The 16,041-nt window shown below is 41.0% G+C and overlaps 1 protein-coding gene across 33 annotated transcripts in view; it reads right to left on the reverse strand.

Moving 5' to 3' along the window:
- The window catches only part of KIAA1217 (KIAA1217 ortholog), a 360,062-nt gene that overhangs the window by 163,311 nt on the left and 180,710 nt on the right, over positions 1-16,041 (reverse strand). For 25 of the 33 annotated variants that reach the window (XR_014953216.1, XM_085573026.1, XM_085573014.1 and 22 more), the window contains one exon: positions 7,690-7,976. Coding sequence is in view for 28 of the 33 variants with exons in the window: in XM_085573026.1 (XP_085429152.1) it covers positions 7,690-7,976 (287 nt within the window). In the remaining 5 variants the exon portion in view is untranslated. Of the gene's footprint in view, positions 1-3,336; positions 6,578-7,689; positions 7,977-13,078; positions 13,304-13,342; positions 13,564-16,041 lie in introns of those variants that run through there. The other 8 variants (XM_085573038.1, XM_085573035.1, XM_085573037.1 and 5 more) reach the window with 5 other exon arrangements.

Genomic DNA, 16,041 nt, shown 5'->3' on the forward strand with positions numbered 1-16,041 from the left:
GAGAACTTTGGCCTGCTCAAAACTAGCGTGGCCAAGTGTCTGTAGACCAGAGTCTGCAGGTCTTCATTCTCACTCCTGCCACAAAGTTATTGTGCTCTTATAAGTAAATAAGAGGCTTGAAATTAAAGTTGGGATTTAGGGATCACTGACAAGCCCCACCCAGAATGGTGTCCTGAGGATGCCTCCCATGCTGCTCATGCCTGAGCTGGGCAGGAAGCAACTGGAGGTGCTTTGGTTTAAAAGCAGAGTTGGACGATGAAGCATGGCAAAGCGCGCTTTGTGCAGACACTCCTGGCCAGCCCTGCTGAAGGAGGCAGTGCTGCCCCGAACCCATCCCCCAAGCAGGGCCCTGCTGGCTGTTGCGGTGCGGCTTTTGGCAGTCATCGACTGAGGCAACTCAGAAGGAACGAGGGTTAAACCAAGTATGTGCAAAAACACACCTATAAATGCCTCAGGACATTTTGGGCCAGAAAAGCTTAAGTTTCTGAAACCTAAGGAATCTCAGGTGTCTACAATAACTGGGAGAGGTTTCCATGGGCAACACCTTTGAAGGCAGCTGCCTGAAATATGCTTTAAGGGATACCAAAGTCCTAGATTCTTTACTGGATTTAACAACAGGTACTGGAACAAGATCACTGCAGGCATTTACTCAATCAACTGAATACAAAGCATTTTAAAAATACTTTTGCTTGTCATAAAATTATATTAGAAAAATATATGTACAAAATTCACAGGAACAAAGGTTAGTTCGAACAACTACTTGGGACTTCTGAGTTACAAACAATACACGCTATTTAAAATGCAGAGGCGTTGCCACAGAAAAAAGTTACTAATCCTGTTGGGGCAAAGTAACTGCACTGATGTGTGGTTTGCATGGGGGAGGGAAGGAAAAAAGAAAAGAAATTGTTTTATTAGTCTTTTTGCACCTTTGTTTTGTTTGCTTTTTCAAAAAACCCCAGCTTTGCAAATTACTTTTAACTGATAGATATAAATGAAGACTCTTATATTATTAAAGCAAGTATTAACACTCTAGTTAAACTTCATTTACTCCCAGAGATACCTTAGGGCTAGTAGTTTAATATGTGCCTTAATAGGTTGCCTTACTTTTATAAACTAGAGGGTAAAATTGAAAGACTTTTCACGGAGACATTCTATTAGGAATATTCTTCTTCCTCAACATTTTCACTTTGAGTGAATACAAAGTAAATCCACTTTACTTTGCTAATGAACCAGCTCTTTGTTCATTTATCTATCAAGCTATTTATAAATATCTTGCAATCACAGCATTATCTGGGGGCTAAAGAGCATGTTTCAACTCAAAACAAATGGACATGTCATCTCATGTCCTTCCATAAACAAAAGCTAAGGGCTTGGAATCCAGCAGAGATTTAACCATGTAATAATGTTGCATATGTTCATTTTCATAGCTTTTCTTAGGTGCTTGTAATAGGGTAAAATACAAGCAGTTGCCCTTAACTTAGAGCGGCCCTGAAAGCAATAAATTGTTGCAGCAGCTGTACGTGAGACGGGGGACACGTGTGGACACCAGGGAGGGTCCCCCTGCCTCAGCATGCTCTGCTGGCTTACACAGGCTGCCCAGGGACAGCAGGGAACTGCTGGCTCACTCGGGCAGGGAAGCAGTGCCCGTTGGTGGAGAAGAGGCAGGAACTCACAGAAATCTCCTCAAAAAACTTCTGAAACTTTCCTTTTCCCCCACACAAAAACCTACAACCTATGTGGGCACAACAGCACGTTCTGGCTGTGACGCTGACTTCTTGCAAACAAAAAGGCAGGTTTTGGTGACACGTTAAGTATGTGAACCAAGCGGTAATTCAATGAAATGGATGTTCCCAACTAGAAAAATTTGCAGCATATCTAGATTAAAATCACATTCTTCACATTTTAAAACTGAATGTAATTTTTAACTCTGTGTTTTAACTTGCACAGACCAAAGAAGTGTTCATGCAGCATTAACAGTATATCAATTTCTCCCTTCCCGATTCCATGGCATCAACCAGCAACAGTGTAATGAACACAAAATATGCTAGTTCATTTTACACATTGTAACTTGTACATAAGCAAGTACTAAATAATTAACACTTAGTAGCTGGGAGAAAGGTTAAATTGAAATAAATTCTAAAACATTTCCATTAATAACTCAAGATATAACTGAGTGTAAAAGCAAAAGAATTGTGACTAAAAAGAAATCAGATTTTGAAGTGATTTCTTCACTTGTACTGCTTTCAATTCTTTCACTTCAAAAGTCACTACACATTCCAAAAAATGTTTATTTAACCTTACCTAATCAAGCAATGCAGAATATCAGAAGACCTTTATACCCTGTTTTTTCACCTGGAATGAAACAATGTGCTTACCATATTCTGCAACCCTCTCATTCCCTATATTCTACTGAGGGTCTACATGGATTCGAAGTTCCTCTCCAGTTTACATCACTCAGTAGCCTTAGGCAGAACATTACGATTTTTCTCTTTTCACATTTTTAAGGTTGGGCATTGTTCCCACCCAGACCTACCCATTTCTATTCCACACTGAGCCACCTGAACCAAGGGGACTCTGTAGCCCCAACGATGCTTCCCGGTACCACGTCCCACTGTGCCAGCCATCCCTTACCTACTGGAGTTTACTTCATCTGCCCTGGCTGATGTGAGCATGAAAGCGGTTGCCACTAAGAACACAGGGTGCTTGCTGTCCTTCCAGAGGGACTGAAAGTATCCCCTTTTGTTTATACCTCAAATCCCAATGTCCCAGTAGCCTTTCTGTTGCTCAACTTTCACCTCCAAATATGTTTACCCTCTACTAACATACTTCTTTCCAAGGAAAAAAATCTATTAAGAAGTGCTCAAACGTTACCTATGATATCAAACATACACTCCAAGTCAGTTTAACCAACTGATACTGTGATTCATGTAAAAAACAAAAAGCTTCTTTATTTTAACAGATATAAAATCCTGGAACAAATGCTCTTATAATTTTAGGATTCTATTTTAACAGTTAAAGGAGAAACATCTGGCAATAATCTACAAATAAATATAGTGTCTCCATTCTTAGTTTCTCCTCCAAAACACTACCTAGGAAATTTTTGCAGCATGATTCATATAATCAACATGATACATTACAATGCCTTTCAAATAATTCCTAATTCTTAGTTCATTCAATAAAGAACTCATTTTTGAAAGAGAAAAGGGAACATGCCCTGCCAGAAAACTTGCTTTATTGACTCAGCCCTGCTGCCAGCAGGAACATGGTGAAGCAAACTCCAGGATTTCAAAAGCATTTTTTCACAGCGAGGGCAGAAACAAAAAGAGGCTTATTTACCGAAATGTGAGATCCCACAGGTGAGGCCAGAGACGGTCTGAAATCCTCTTCTTTTAGTTCCAAAAGTTTTAATTTATGATGAAGTCTGTAATAATCCTTTCAAGCTGCCAGGTAGAACGCACGCCATATCTCAGCCGTGTTTTCTTTCACCCTTTTGCAGAGTAACTTTGTTATTTGCATAAAGCTTAGTCCTGGCCTATGGGACCTTATGAACATCTACATGTTAGATTAGCTGTCTTGACATGCTCTATCAAGCATGACATCACAGATCCCCATGGTAACCTTAGCCACACCTGCCCAGATGCCAGAGTTACCTGTCATGTTCAGGTCTAAACGAACATAACAAAAAACCCTAAACCACCATTTTCTAGGCAATCAGCCGCTTCAAAGGCACCAGAAGGATTTCAGTTTTATTTTTAATTGATTGAAATCTAATTCCGTTTGCCAAGTAAATTTCTTCTTTACGGAGCACTGCCTGAAGCACTAGGGCTGCTCCTGACCCTTCCACACCTCTCAGCCTATTTCCTAGTCAAACAAAAACTGAAGAAAGCTGTGGCAAACTTCTTCCAGCTCCCTCTCTTATCCCAGGCTCACAAGCTCCTGCTCAGAAAAACTTCTACGCATTCATTTTTGTTCTCTGCCCCTCAGAAAGATTTTTTTAGAGGTGACTTGTAAAACAGGTTCACAGCAGGGATTACCCCCTCCCATTGCCAAGTTAGCATTTTAACCTCTTAATTGCTAACTTCTTTTCAGGCTTGCAGCTACAGACCCAGCTTTTACACTTGTTCCTGCTTTCCTTCTCTGCTGACCAGAGTCAACCTCACCTAAGCAGGTGACCATGTCCTTCCATGAGCTCCACAGCAGATGATTCACACTCTCTGAAATTCAAGACATCCCAGACTGTTGCTTTCTTTTTTTTCTAACTTCTTGGGGATTACATTAGCACCTTCCTTTCATTGCCACAGGTGAGACAGCCTTGGCACAGCCTCCTGCGGGAACTTGCATTACCATAAAAATAAATTTTGTTCCTTGGCTTTACAGGCTTCCAGGTGAAGGGAGCTCTGGTGCCCAGCTGTGGACTTATCTTAAAAGGGGGAAAAGCTGAAATGTGAGGGAGAGCTGATGAGCTGTGGGTCACAGAGATGTGGCCATTGGGCGCTGCATTCTCCTGTGCTTGGGGGCACAAGGTATGTCTGAAACCCCCCAGGCTGCTGCAAAGTCGTGCTCCAGTTTATCACAGGCCAGCTTAGCTGCAGGCTATTTGCCTTGCTGCAATATCCCAAGCCCCTCGTGCAAATAAAGATGGCCCCTGCCTCTGTGAGCTCTCCTTTCCAGAAAAGGCTATCACAAACAAGGCAACAAACCTTCAGAAAAAAAATGGTCTGTGTGCACAGCTGGGAGGTTTCAGGTCATCACATTAGCTAACCATCAGTAATCCCTGCTGGCATTTTACCTGGCCATGATTGTACTTCTGATTTGTGGCAGATTATCAGGAGCAGAAATGGGTCCTCAGGAGGCACATCCAGGGAGGTATTTATCTGAATAAATGAAGCCTGGAGGAAACCATTAGCACATAGTGGAAGATGCAGACAACATTGAGCTGTCCTTGCTGGTGGAAGTGATACAGGAGGATGTGGAAGCATCAAATGTTTTTTTCCCAGATATTTATTTCCTACAAACAAGGAGTCAGTTTGCCTTACTCAGATAATGATGGCTAAACTGGGCAAGAGAAGAATGTCCACAAATAAGAAACCAGACAATTACCAATCTTGATTTTCTATTGGTTGTGCAGCTAACAGGGCTTAGAGCAACCTGAAGGAGAAATTATATATACATATATACATCTATACCAGGGCCTACCTGCTGACTGTAAATACTGGGGTATTTTAAGTTTCAGCTACATCATTTGAGAGAGATTAGAAAATAGTATTGCATTAACTACTGTCCTTGATAGGTGTCCTACAGTGGGGAAATTCCCACCATGGACAATGTTGCCACTTTCTAGATATGGAGAAGCTGAAGAAGAAGGGAAAAAAGGAACCTGGAAAATAAACACTGACATTTTAATGTAAAATAAGACATTTTAAATCATGTCTTCCCATACATCTTAAAAAATTTGTTTGTGATACATGTATATGTTACACATACATACCTACTATATCTGCATGTAGTTTGTCTTCTATACCACTGCTACACACTCATATATATATGGGTGGAAAAAAGGAAGCATGGATGCTAAACATACCTATACACCCTTCAAGGCAAAATTATACTATAGTCTTATTCATGGAGTAGCTAAGAAGTCACACATTATACATACACACACATGCACACACACAGCTGTGTGTAAATATTTATACACACATACCTATGTGTATCCATATACAGTTACATATAAACACACACACACACCAAATACTGATATGTGGGTGTGCACACAGAGAGACACAACTGGTAAGAAAATCCCCCTCTGAACTGTAATGCTATGATCATCATAGTCTTACTGTATCTCATGAGCCAAACAGTTGATACATCACATGCCAACTAAGCAACTTTCTTACAATCAACTTGTATTATTTATTTCTGCATGTTTTTCATGTGGTTTTATTTCAGTTTATACTTTTATAAGTAAGGCTGAATGGCTGGAGTCTTCAGTATTTCCAACTTCCAAGAAATACATTTTGATGCTAGTAGTTCTAAAGTTATTCTGTTTAAAAAAAAACTCATTACACACAGCACATATAATAATCACCAAAAAACAGAAGGAGGAGAATGAATTGTACCCTCAATAAATTACTAAGGAAGACACATTTTAAACAAATTTCAAGAGCAGTTACTGCATTCCGTCTGTAATTTACTGCCTTCAGAAAAGGCTCAAATTACAAAATGTGTAGGGTGTAATGCTGTAGGCTGTTCAAACTAGGTTTGCAGTGTCTACAACACTGGAACTAAATATTTACATGACTCCAAAAGATCTAATCTCTGGATTTCGCCCCCCTCCCACCCCCTTTATTTAATTTGTATGCTATCTTTATCCACCACCCAGCACATTCCACACAGTCACAAAAGTTCATGGAAAAGATAAGTGGAGAGGGAAAGAAGTCAAGACTTTAAAAAGAAAGGAGTAAAACTGTTTAAAAATAAGGAATAGATCATCCTCATTAGAGCTGAAGTCTTGCAGCAATTTTAGCTGGATACAGATGGATTCTAACAGTGATAGCACCTGGGATCTCTAGAGACCCTGTAAAAGAGAAGTTCTAGGGGTGAGTTAACAAATTACAATCTTTCCAAACATGTAACAGTCTGATCTTCAAAGCCTCACAAGTATGCAAAGCTTCAAAGAAACTTGGAATTCACTAAGAACTTCCATAACAGAGTACAATATTTTTCCAACTCATTTTTATTCCTTATTTACAATTAACTTGCTGTTAGTGCTGAAACACCTATAAACCACTAAGGGAAATGAGCTTCTACAAAAAGGCTTGCTGTCAATCATTTGTTAAACTGAGAATAATGAGCACAAGATTTTTTAGACAAAACTCCAAATTCTGATGCTTGACTGAAAAAAAATTAATTATGGATAGATGATAGATTGCCCAAAGAGATTAAATTCTGTTAAAGCACCCAAAACCAGAGTCCAGAGTTAGGACAAGATCCTTGCATGGCAGTTCCTGAATTCAGGAGGTCGGTGTGCGGCAGCCTCCACCTGCTCTGAGAGATACATCAGCGTGTCACCTCTCCTGTGACCCTGCATCTACTGCTCGCTGCTGGGAAGCAGCTGCAGGCAGAGGCACACCACCCTCAGGTATGCTGCTGACAGACGAATGTGGGTGTCAAAGCCCCCTGGAGGAGGCAGATCGTTATGGGTAAGTCTGCTCTGTTTGCATTACAAAACTCAAAAATAGAAAAGAAACCAAATGAAAGGGTAACAGAGCCAGCTAAAGCATACAGGCACACTCTGCAGGTATTTTCTTTTCTCCCAGGCAGTGGTGCCAATACTGAAAGTGTAACAGAAGTCAGCAGCTGTTCCATATTTTCCCTTCAGCTGTGAAAAGTAGATTGAGACTCATATACTAAGATCAAGAGTCTCACCTTCACTCCTTTCTCTGAGTATGCTCTAAAAAAAGGAAAAAGTTCTTCAGAAATGTCAATTTCAACAAACAATTCCAAGGTAATACTGAGCAGATTTATTTTGTTTCTTTGAATTTCAAGGCAACATCTGAATCACAGGCCATATCCAAAAATTTGTTTCATACTTTGTTACATTCTCACTTTTTGTAATGAGGTAACACTCAATTTTGTAGGAGTTATAAGGACCATTAAACACACATGATACAAATTTGACTTCCTTACCTGATCTCTTAGTCTCTCCTGGTGTCCCATTATTGCTGTGGCATGGTGGGGATATTTCTGTTTCAGATGCTCAAGAAAAGCCTCTCTCTTCCTGTCCATTTCTGAGGTTTGCATTCCCAGTATTTCTTTGGAACTGCGAGGGCCACCTACTGTATGTCTTCGAGGGATGTTGCGGGTGGACTTTGAACTAGAAGAAGTGTGGCTGCTCGGGGTCGAAAGGAGCTCTTTAGATCGGAGACATTCTGCATCATCTAGTGATGTTACATGCAAACTGGGTTTTGCCTGGTCTGCAAAGAAACAAAAACCAAAACCAGACATCATTTATATTATAAAAACTTAATACCAACATTCACATTAGTTGCAAAATGGAAAAAAAGATTGATATGAAAGCTAGGTACTTTTAAAAGTCTGGCAGTGTGCAATGGCATGTTCTGCATCATTAAGCATATACATATCATAGTAAGTGGCCTAGAAATAATCCCTTATATAAGCTATGCACATACTTATCTACTTTTATCACACAATTGCAGTATTGCCTCACTGAAAAGTGAGTATCATTAAAGTGGATGTTCCTTCTATATCAACTTTACCTACGTGACTTGAAAAGAAGATCTGACAGGGCCCTTATTCCCTGACCTTCAAGATCTACAGGATGCTTTCTATGAGAAGAAACAGATTTCTTCAATAGGGTCCAGTACACTTAATGGCCCCATAACTAGTATTCCTAAGGATACAAACTAATAAAATTCCTTTGACAGAGCAGATTTGTAATCCTTAATCTTTTTTTTTCAGTGTGTTTTCAACATATTCTGAAACACTCAGGAAATAATAAGAGGGTTTGTGAGTCTCTTTTTCCTGATTTTTGACTATGCTCTGGTTTTAAATTTCATGGATCTCCCTCAGATTTTATGTGTCTCAGGACAGCAGGCTGGAAAATTCTACATCACTTTTCCATAAACCATTTCTTAAGAAATAGAATAAAAGCAAGTTCAGTGTGATCTAAAAAAGGAAAAAAAAAAAACCCACTCAGAGAAATTCTACTATTTTAAAATCTACTTAAAGACCAAAGACTATGACAGCATTTGTAAAGAGATAGGCAGACACTGTGAGTATGTAAGTGCTGGCTTATCTTCAGGTAGCTCTGTAACATGAACCTTCTGGTGTTCAAAAAATTGTAGACTGGAGCCTTGTTACCTAATACCTTTGAAAAAATCCCTCACTCCTTTGTCAGCAAAGGGAAGAAAAAAACCAAAAACTAATAAAAACTTGAAGTACTGAAAAGGCCTCTCTAAGTCTGATGTGGCCTTCATCATCTTTACCAGACAGACTCAAATTCAGACGCCCCTGAGTGTTAACCCTTCCCAGCATTTCCCCAGTATTGTAAAATGCAGGCAAACACAGTGGGAAGAAATGACGATGTCTGACTTTAGTTCAGAAGGCTGAATGACTTCTTTATTATAACTATGCTATAATACATTTGTATACTATATAAAGGAAGATACTAAAACTACAAACTACTTTCTCTAACTACCATATCTAACTAACTCACAACTTGTGACCCTGTTCTCGAGAGTCCAGTAGCAGGTGCTTTGGATTGGCCATCAAGCTCAAACAATCCTCACTAGAATCCAATCAAGCAATCACCCCAGGTAAACAATTCTCTAAGCACATTCCACATGAGAAAAACAAGGAACAGAAATAGAAATTGTTTTCTCTTTCTTCTCTCTGTGCACCTCTATGAAAAGTCCTGAGAGAGAGAGAAATGTCCCTGACACCCCAGGAGCAGGGAGCTCCTTCTTCTACCTGTTTTGAATAAATCTTTATTTCTCTCTGTCTGACACTTGTTGCCTCAGAGCCCCCTGACGTTTCACCCGCGTTCTGCCATTATACAGCACCACTGCTTGGAAACAGGCACCTACTCGCTTTTTTTTATGGTTCAGTCACTCATTCTGACACTGTGTGTGGTAGGCACAACACTTGCCTCAGGATTTTATGCTGAGGATTTCTCAGCTTTCTGGTGCACACTGTCAACTGCCTGCCACGTACCATGGAACCTCAAGCCCCAGTAATAAAGCAACTCCTCCAACGGTGGAGCTGCTGCTGGATGTCCCACCAATTCACACAGGGAATCAATTTCCTTGGGTTCCATAATAGAACTTGCCCCTGGACGGTCCTCAAAGACTTTGCATGTTTCTGTAAACTCCCTGTACTGTTCAAGGGCTCCAAAATTTTCTACAATGCCCTCTTGTTTGCATTCATGGAAACCTATCCTGAAAGCAGGTGAAGGCACAGGGGCTCAGACTGTCACCTGTGGTGACAGCAAGTGTCATCTGTGGTCTTCACAGCACCTTCTAAGACCTTCTTAGCAGCACAATCCTGGTTAAACCTCCAGAGCAGCAGCCTGACTTTCGTACACAAACACTCATGCACTCAACTTTTTCAAGCACAACTCAATTAAGAAACATCCGTCCTCTCTGCGTGCTGAAAAGTCATGAGCCACCAGGTACACTGAGTTTGTTTGAGAAAAATGGCAAACAGGAAAGTTTTGCTTGCAAGAAGCCAGCATGGGTACTCCAGATACACTCAGTGAAAACAGTTTCTGAAAGTTGCATAGTCATTCTAATGGGTTTTACATAGGAGGGAAACTAGGTGTGGTGGGGCTGGATGGAATATGCCATCTTTAATTTGTTGTGCCAAGAGCCTAGAGGTTATATCCCTCAGGCTGCTGGAAAAAAGGCACAGACATACAGTAAGGGATTTTCGTGGAGCTGGAGGGAGTCAGCATGAGCACAGATGACTGAGTGCAGCAATTTGGTATAAGCCCTCAAAGTATGGTCACAGCAGCAGTTTGAATCACTGAAGTGACAGCAGGCACTTCCTCAAGAAGGCAGGTAAACCTGTGCTGACAAGCACAACCCAGAACTCATGAGTGTGTATTTTGGGTCCTAAATCTCTCCCATGCAAAGTCTTTCCCTACTCTGTACTTCCATCATTTCAATAGTTTAAGAAAGAGCTAATTATTTGGAACATAAAGAGACATATCAAGTAAAGTGTTTTACCACTGTTTGTTATTAGGTGAAACCTTGAGAAGGAATCAAAAATAACATACTTTTCTTATACTGTATTAGAAAGATCAACAAATTCTCTTATTTTTTCTTCACATATTTGGAAAATACTGCATAAATACCAGTGAAAAGAAAGGAATGTAAACTATGCAAACTAATTCCTCATCTTGCCAGAAAGCTGACTTGGGCATCCAGCAAGATCCTGATCCTGCATCATTACGGCACATAGCAGCAAATTACTTTCTCTGCAAACCAAAATCTATTGTGTTTCAGTATGGGTCTTTTCTCTACTAACTGCTGGAAAAAAAAAAAAAAGTTTTGGACCACTTTCTGGACAGGGATAAGTGACCTCATTGTCAGTTGCCTAGGGCTGAGCACTGAGCTGCTGAAACTCCCCTGTGGATCTCGAGTCACGTAAATTCTACAGATGCTGTGTTTGCCACAGTGCTATAGGAAGGAAAAAACAGATTTTCTGGACTTTGGAGAGCTCAATAACATCGTGAGTAAACCTTCCATATCTTCCAAGTGAAGCTAATAGGCCAAGCAAATCAATCTCCACAGATAACTGTGAAATGTGTGAAATATCATGTGATGGTTCCCAGATGAGTGCTAAGAGTAGGAAAAGGATAAATTATGCAAGAACCCTCCTTGGGAAAGGAGCAAAGAGAAGGCAATAGAAAGCACAGAGGTGTGAGATAAGCTTGTCTCCCTCTCTCTCCCCCTCATTTTCAGAAGCTAAAAGTTAAAGGTCTTTCTGTTCAATAAAGCAGCAAGTCTAGAGGGCAACTGAATGCAAGATTTGCTGATTGACAGGGAGGAATTTGGTTATCCAAAGGCATGAGTAACTCTTACACTTGATTTGCTTCTCTGATCTGAAAACAAGTTTCAAGATTTCTTAACATCACCAACATCACCCATTACTCCAGTAAAGGCCCAGGTCTGCAGTGTAGGAGGAGTATGTCTGGGATTAGCAGGAAGATTATAATGATGGATTAATGGCTGTGAGCTAGGAAAAAAAGAATAGAAAAATAAAAAAGTCCTTTGATATGTCCTGGTATGTAATTCTTCTAAGTCACACCCTCCATGAAGTCCACAAAGGTCAGGAAAGTCACTTTGCTTCATTACTTTAAATGCTATGAAGATTTTAATAGTCCTGTTTTGCAAGCCAGGTGACATGACAAAAGAACATTTTCAGAATAATTTCAGAAAGGAACAAGTGTGGACCTGACTCATACTGATACTGTGAAATTCAGCCTTGAAGCGAACCCCATTCAATACTAACATTTTAAAAAAGAATATGGATTTAACAGCATGAGTCAAACCAACCTCTGTTACATTTATGTTAGCAGTAAATGTGATATTATTTGGAATTGTTCTAATTTATTTCACTGTCTTTACAATTAGCTCTCTTTCCAATGTAAATTTTGGATAGGGGCCAAAACTACTACATTTGGTTATGAGCTTTCAGCACTCAACATTTTTGGGAACCATAGAATCAGTCTGGTTAGCCCTCTATTTTCCTAGCTCCACATGTATCTGCAGCAGTTTCATACAACTCCTACAGAAGAAATGTGTTACTGAAAGCAGTTTCTTTTCCTAGTCAGACACATTCTTGAAGTGAAGATTTCCGTCCCACTAAACATAAACATGCACAGACACAGGTTACTTGCGATGCTCAGTAATTTTAGTTAAAAAATAATTCAAAAGAGCATCAATCAATGAACACCCAATTAAAAAAAAAAAAAAAGAACATTTATTTTCCTCCTAAATTGCTAAAACACTATTTGTTGGCATTGCATGCTCATAAACTTGTGTGATTTATTTTAAACCACATGAGCTATTTGTTTCACAGAAGAACAGTAACACAACTTTTCCTGAAGTGCCTTTGAGGAATACAACATGCAAGAAATGGGAATGTTCACAGGTGCCCCACAAGCACTATAATAGATATAGATTAGATTAGGTGTTTGTCAGGCTACCTGAATGTTGTGTACCCTGTGCAATGGACCATGTAGAATCCTCCAGGAAATAGTTTTCGTTCACTTTATGGGAAATAGATAGTGCAGCAGTGAATGTATGAATGCACAGCGCAGAGCCGCCGTGGAAACCCCGCTTAGACAGTCCTGGCTGTGCTCCAAAACAAACCCCAGTGGTTTCACCCAAAGTAAACTAACCCTGTCACAATCTGCCGCGGATCTCCCGCTTTTAACAGACACCCCGAGGTAAAGATGAGCTCAAACCCACTTTTACGAAGGAGGTGCTATCCCTGTGCCATAGCTGAGGCTGGCACAGTATTTAAAGGGAAGGGGACACTGTTTCCCCACCTCAGCCTCCGCACCGGCAGGATCCCGCGTCCCTGACAGCCACGCAGCGTGCTCCCGGCTTCGCAGGGCACGCAGAAATCTCTCCGAAGAGAAAGTTAAACTCACAAAGTTCCAGTGTTAGGGAAATGTGCACAGCAGAGCTATTAGTACAAGGAAAAAAAATATTTTTTTCATGCATTCTGCCTCCAGTTATATCAAGCAGCAACGAGGGGCATGCTTAAATGTAGCTCCATTTTTGCCTTACTTATATCGCCGCTTACTTACCCCTCGTCTGCCTGCTGTCTGTTGGGCAAGCGAGGCACAGCTCAAGTTTCTGGCGTTCCCTTTCCTCCATTGTCCCTGCCTACCGCACGGGCTCCCCTCTCCCGCTCGGAGCGGCAGCGGCCGCACGGTCCGCGCCGGGCTGGGGCGGAGGACGGAGCGCAGCGCCGGCGGAAACCCCGCGGAAACCCCGCGGAAACCCCGCGCGGCCCCCGCGCAGCCCCCGCGCAGCCCCCGCGCAGCCCCCGCGCAGCCCCCGCGCAGCCCCCGCGCAGCCCCCGCGCAGCCCCAGCAGGTGACGGCCCCGCCGCCGCCCCTAGCCCGCCCGCGCCCCGCGGCAGCCGCGCCGCCGTGCGAGAGGCAACATTGCAAACGCGATTACAGGCCTGAGCCTCCGCTGGAATCCGAGCCCGCAGCCTTTTAAATCTCTGTCATGGGACAAAAGCCTTTCCACACGGTATTTTTTTTTTTTTTTAAAGCTTATAACCACCAAGCCCACAAACATTCCTGATAAATGCTCCACTGTCTTTTTTAGCATCTAGTTTAAAAGTAATTCATTATATAAACGCTTTGAGGTTTTGTTTTCAGTTGGATTCTTTCAAGCGGCTCAGAGAATGAATTGGGAAAAAATCAAGATACAGGAATTCAACTTTAGCGAAGCCAATAAAAATGAATGGTAGCAATATGTAAGCAGGGACTGGGTTAAGAGGGATTTCGAAGCCTCAGTAGCAAAACATATAGAAACATGTAACTAATTCTCTTTTGGCAGATCAGAGGCCAGCAGCCTGCATGAAAATCAATAGATCTACCAGGCTGCAAGGCAAAAAAATAGTGTGGTTGAGAAGGATGAGATCAAATCCCCCAGATTCCAGCAGATGCCACATGTGTTGATTTAGCAGAGAGTATCAGACTGATTTAGTCTATCCAAATCATAACACTGAGTCAGAGATAGTGGAACAAACTTAGTGTTGAGTTACAGCATCAAGACCAGAAAGTTTATCCACAGACAACTTCTGAATTAGATTAAGAACAAAGCATAACTGAGATATTAATAGAAATAGGCAATTTCTCACTTAAATTCATACTCCAACACCAGGTAGCAGTATCTTGCGTGTCTTTTTAAACAGACCTGGCATAATATGGTCTTCCAGGTTTTCTTCAACTCGGACTTCAATATAACATCAGCCAAATTTTTTGCAATGACCTCTCAACTACCCAGTCCAGACAGGCTAGGAAAATTCCCCTACATTTCCTTCTACATTTCAATCTGGCTGAAATGTCAGCCTGTCTGCTTAGATTATTGAATACAGAAATGTTTTGTGTATATATAAATTCAGTACAGGAGCTCTAGAAGGATCACTCTCCTTGTGCTCATATCCTCTCACTTCCAGTAAAAAAAAAAAAAAAGCTTTTGAGTAAATTACAATGAACAATTGATAAATGAACAATTGATAAATGAACAAAACTATTGTTCATTAGATCAGACATACATATTCTCTAGCACTTCAGAAATATTTATTTTCCTTTTTAACAACTAATTCTATATGGTTTTGGAACCTGGCAAAAGTCCCAGAAATCTGGCATGGAAAACATAGAAAAGATGAAAATACTATTTTAACATTAGCACTGCTATTTAAGGTCTTCGGTACAGTGCTCCCAGCAGAATACTCCTATAGTTGCCCTACAATTATAAAGAAAACAGTGTGATTTTATTTAGAATAGTGTTTTTACTGGCCCTGGGTTCCTCCTGCTCATTCTGATTGTGGACTATTTCAGGAGGAGAAATGATGGCCAGCCATCCCACTTATATGATGTTTCTTTAGTGATATGAAGGAATGTACCTTTAACACCAAGGTTTTCCAAAGTCTGGACAATTGCAATGAGCCTCTTGAAATTTACATTCACAGCTAGCTGGAAGCATGAGAGGGTTCTTGCAAAAATAGTGAACAAGGAACATCACCAACTTCAAGAAATGTAAAGTAACTCAGAAACCTCTTATGGAAAAAGAAAGTCAGTGCGGTTGCCTGGAGCAGCACCATGAAAGCCGTACTGAGACATTATCTATACACAGGGCCCAGAAATTGAGAGTTCAGAAACTAAGGGCATTTACAAAGCCCTTATCCTAAAATAACACAAAAGAAAGTACAAAACATACTAGCATTAAATCAGTCTTGTACAAAACCAGGGTTAGCTGTCGAGGTCAGAAGTATTTGTACCAAGAACCTTAATAAGAACTGAATCAGTGCACTCTAGCTCCTTAGAAGGCTTTCCCCCCATCTGTGATGGGGAAAAATACCTACAAAATTACTCTAAGACTAAAATAATTATGGCAACAACAACAGCAGCAGCAGCATCAACACCAACAATAATAATTAAATTTAACTATCTACTTTTAGCCAGCACCTTTAATTTCCATAGCCAAGAGCAGAAGACAGAGGTGATCTCTTGACTTTCCCAGTCCCAGTGAGCAGCCAGGTGCCCCTTGGGACAGTGCCAAACTGGTCTGGAAGTGCTGCTTTCATGGCCACAGCAAGGTGTTCCAACTGCTGAGACTGACAGTAAATGGTATTGATAGTGTTGTTAAGGGGCCTGAGCAAACTGGACACCCAAAATGTAGAAATGGTTCAAGAGAAATTGGTTTTTTGGTTGTGGACCTGTGATTTGAAAATTGGATGTCACCTTACTAGAACTTCTGCAGCTGC

This window comes from Lonchura striata, chromosome 2 (assembly GCF_050655825.1).
Source record: "Lonchura striata isolate lonStrDom1 chromosome 2, ASM5065582v1, whole genome shotgun sequence".
Lineage (NCBI taxonomy): Eukaryota > Metazoa > Chordata > Aves > Passeriformes > Estrildidae > Lonchura > Lonchura striata.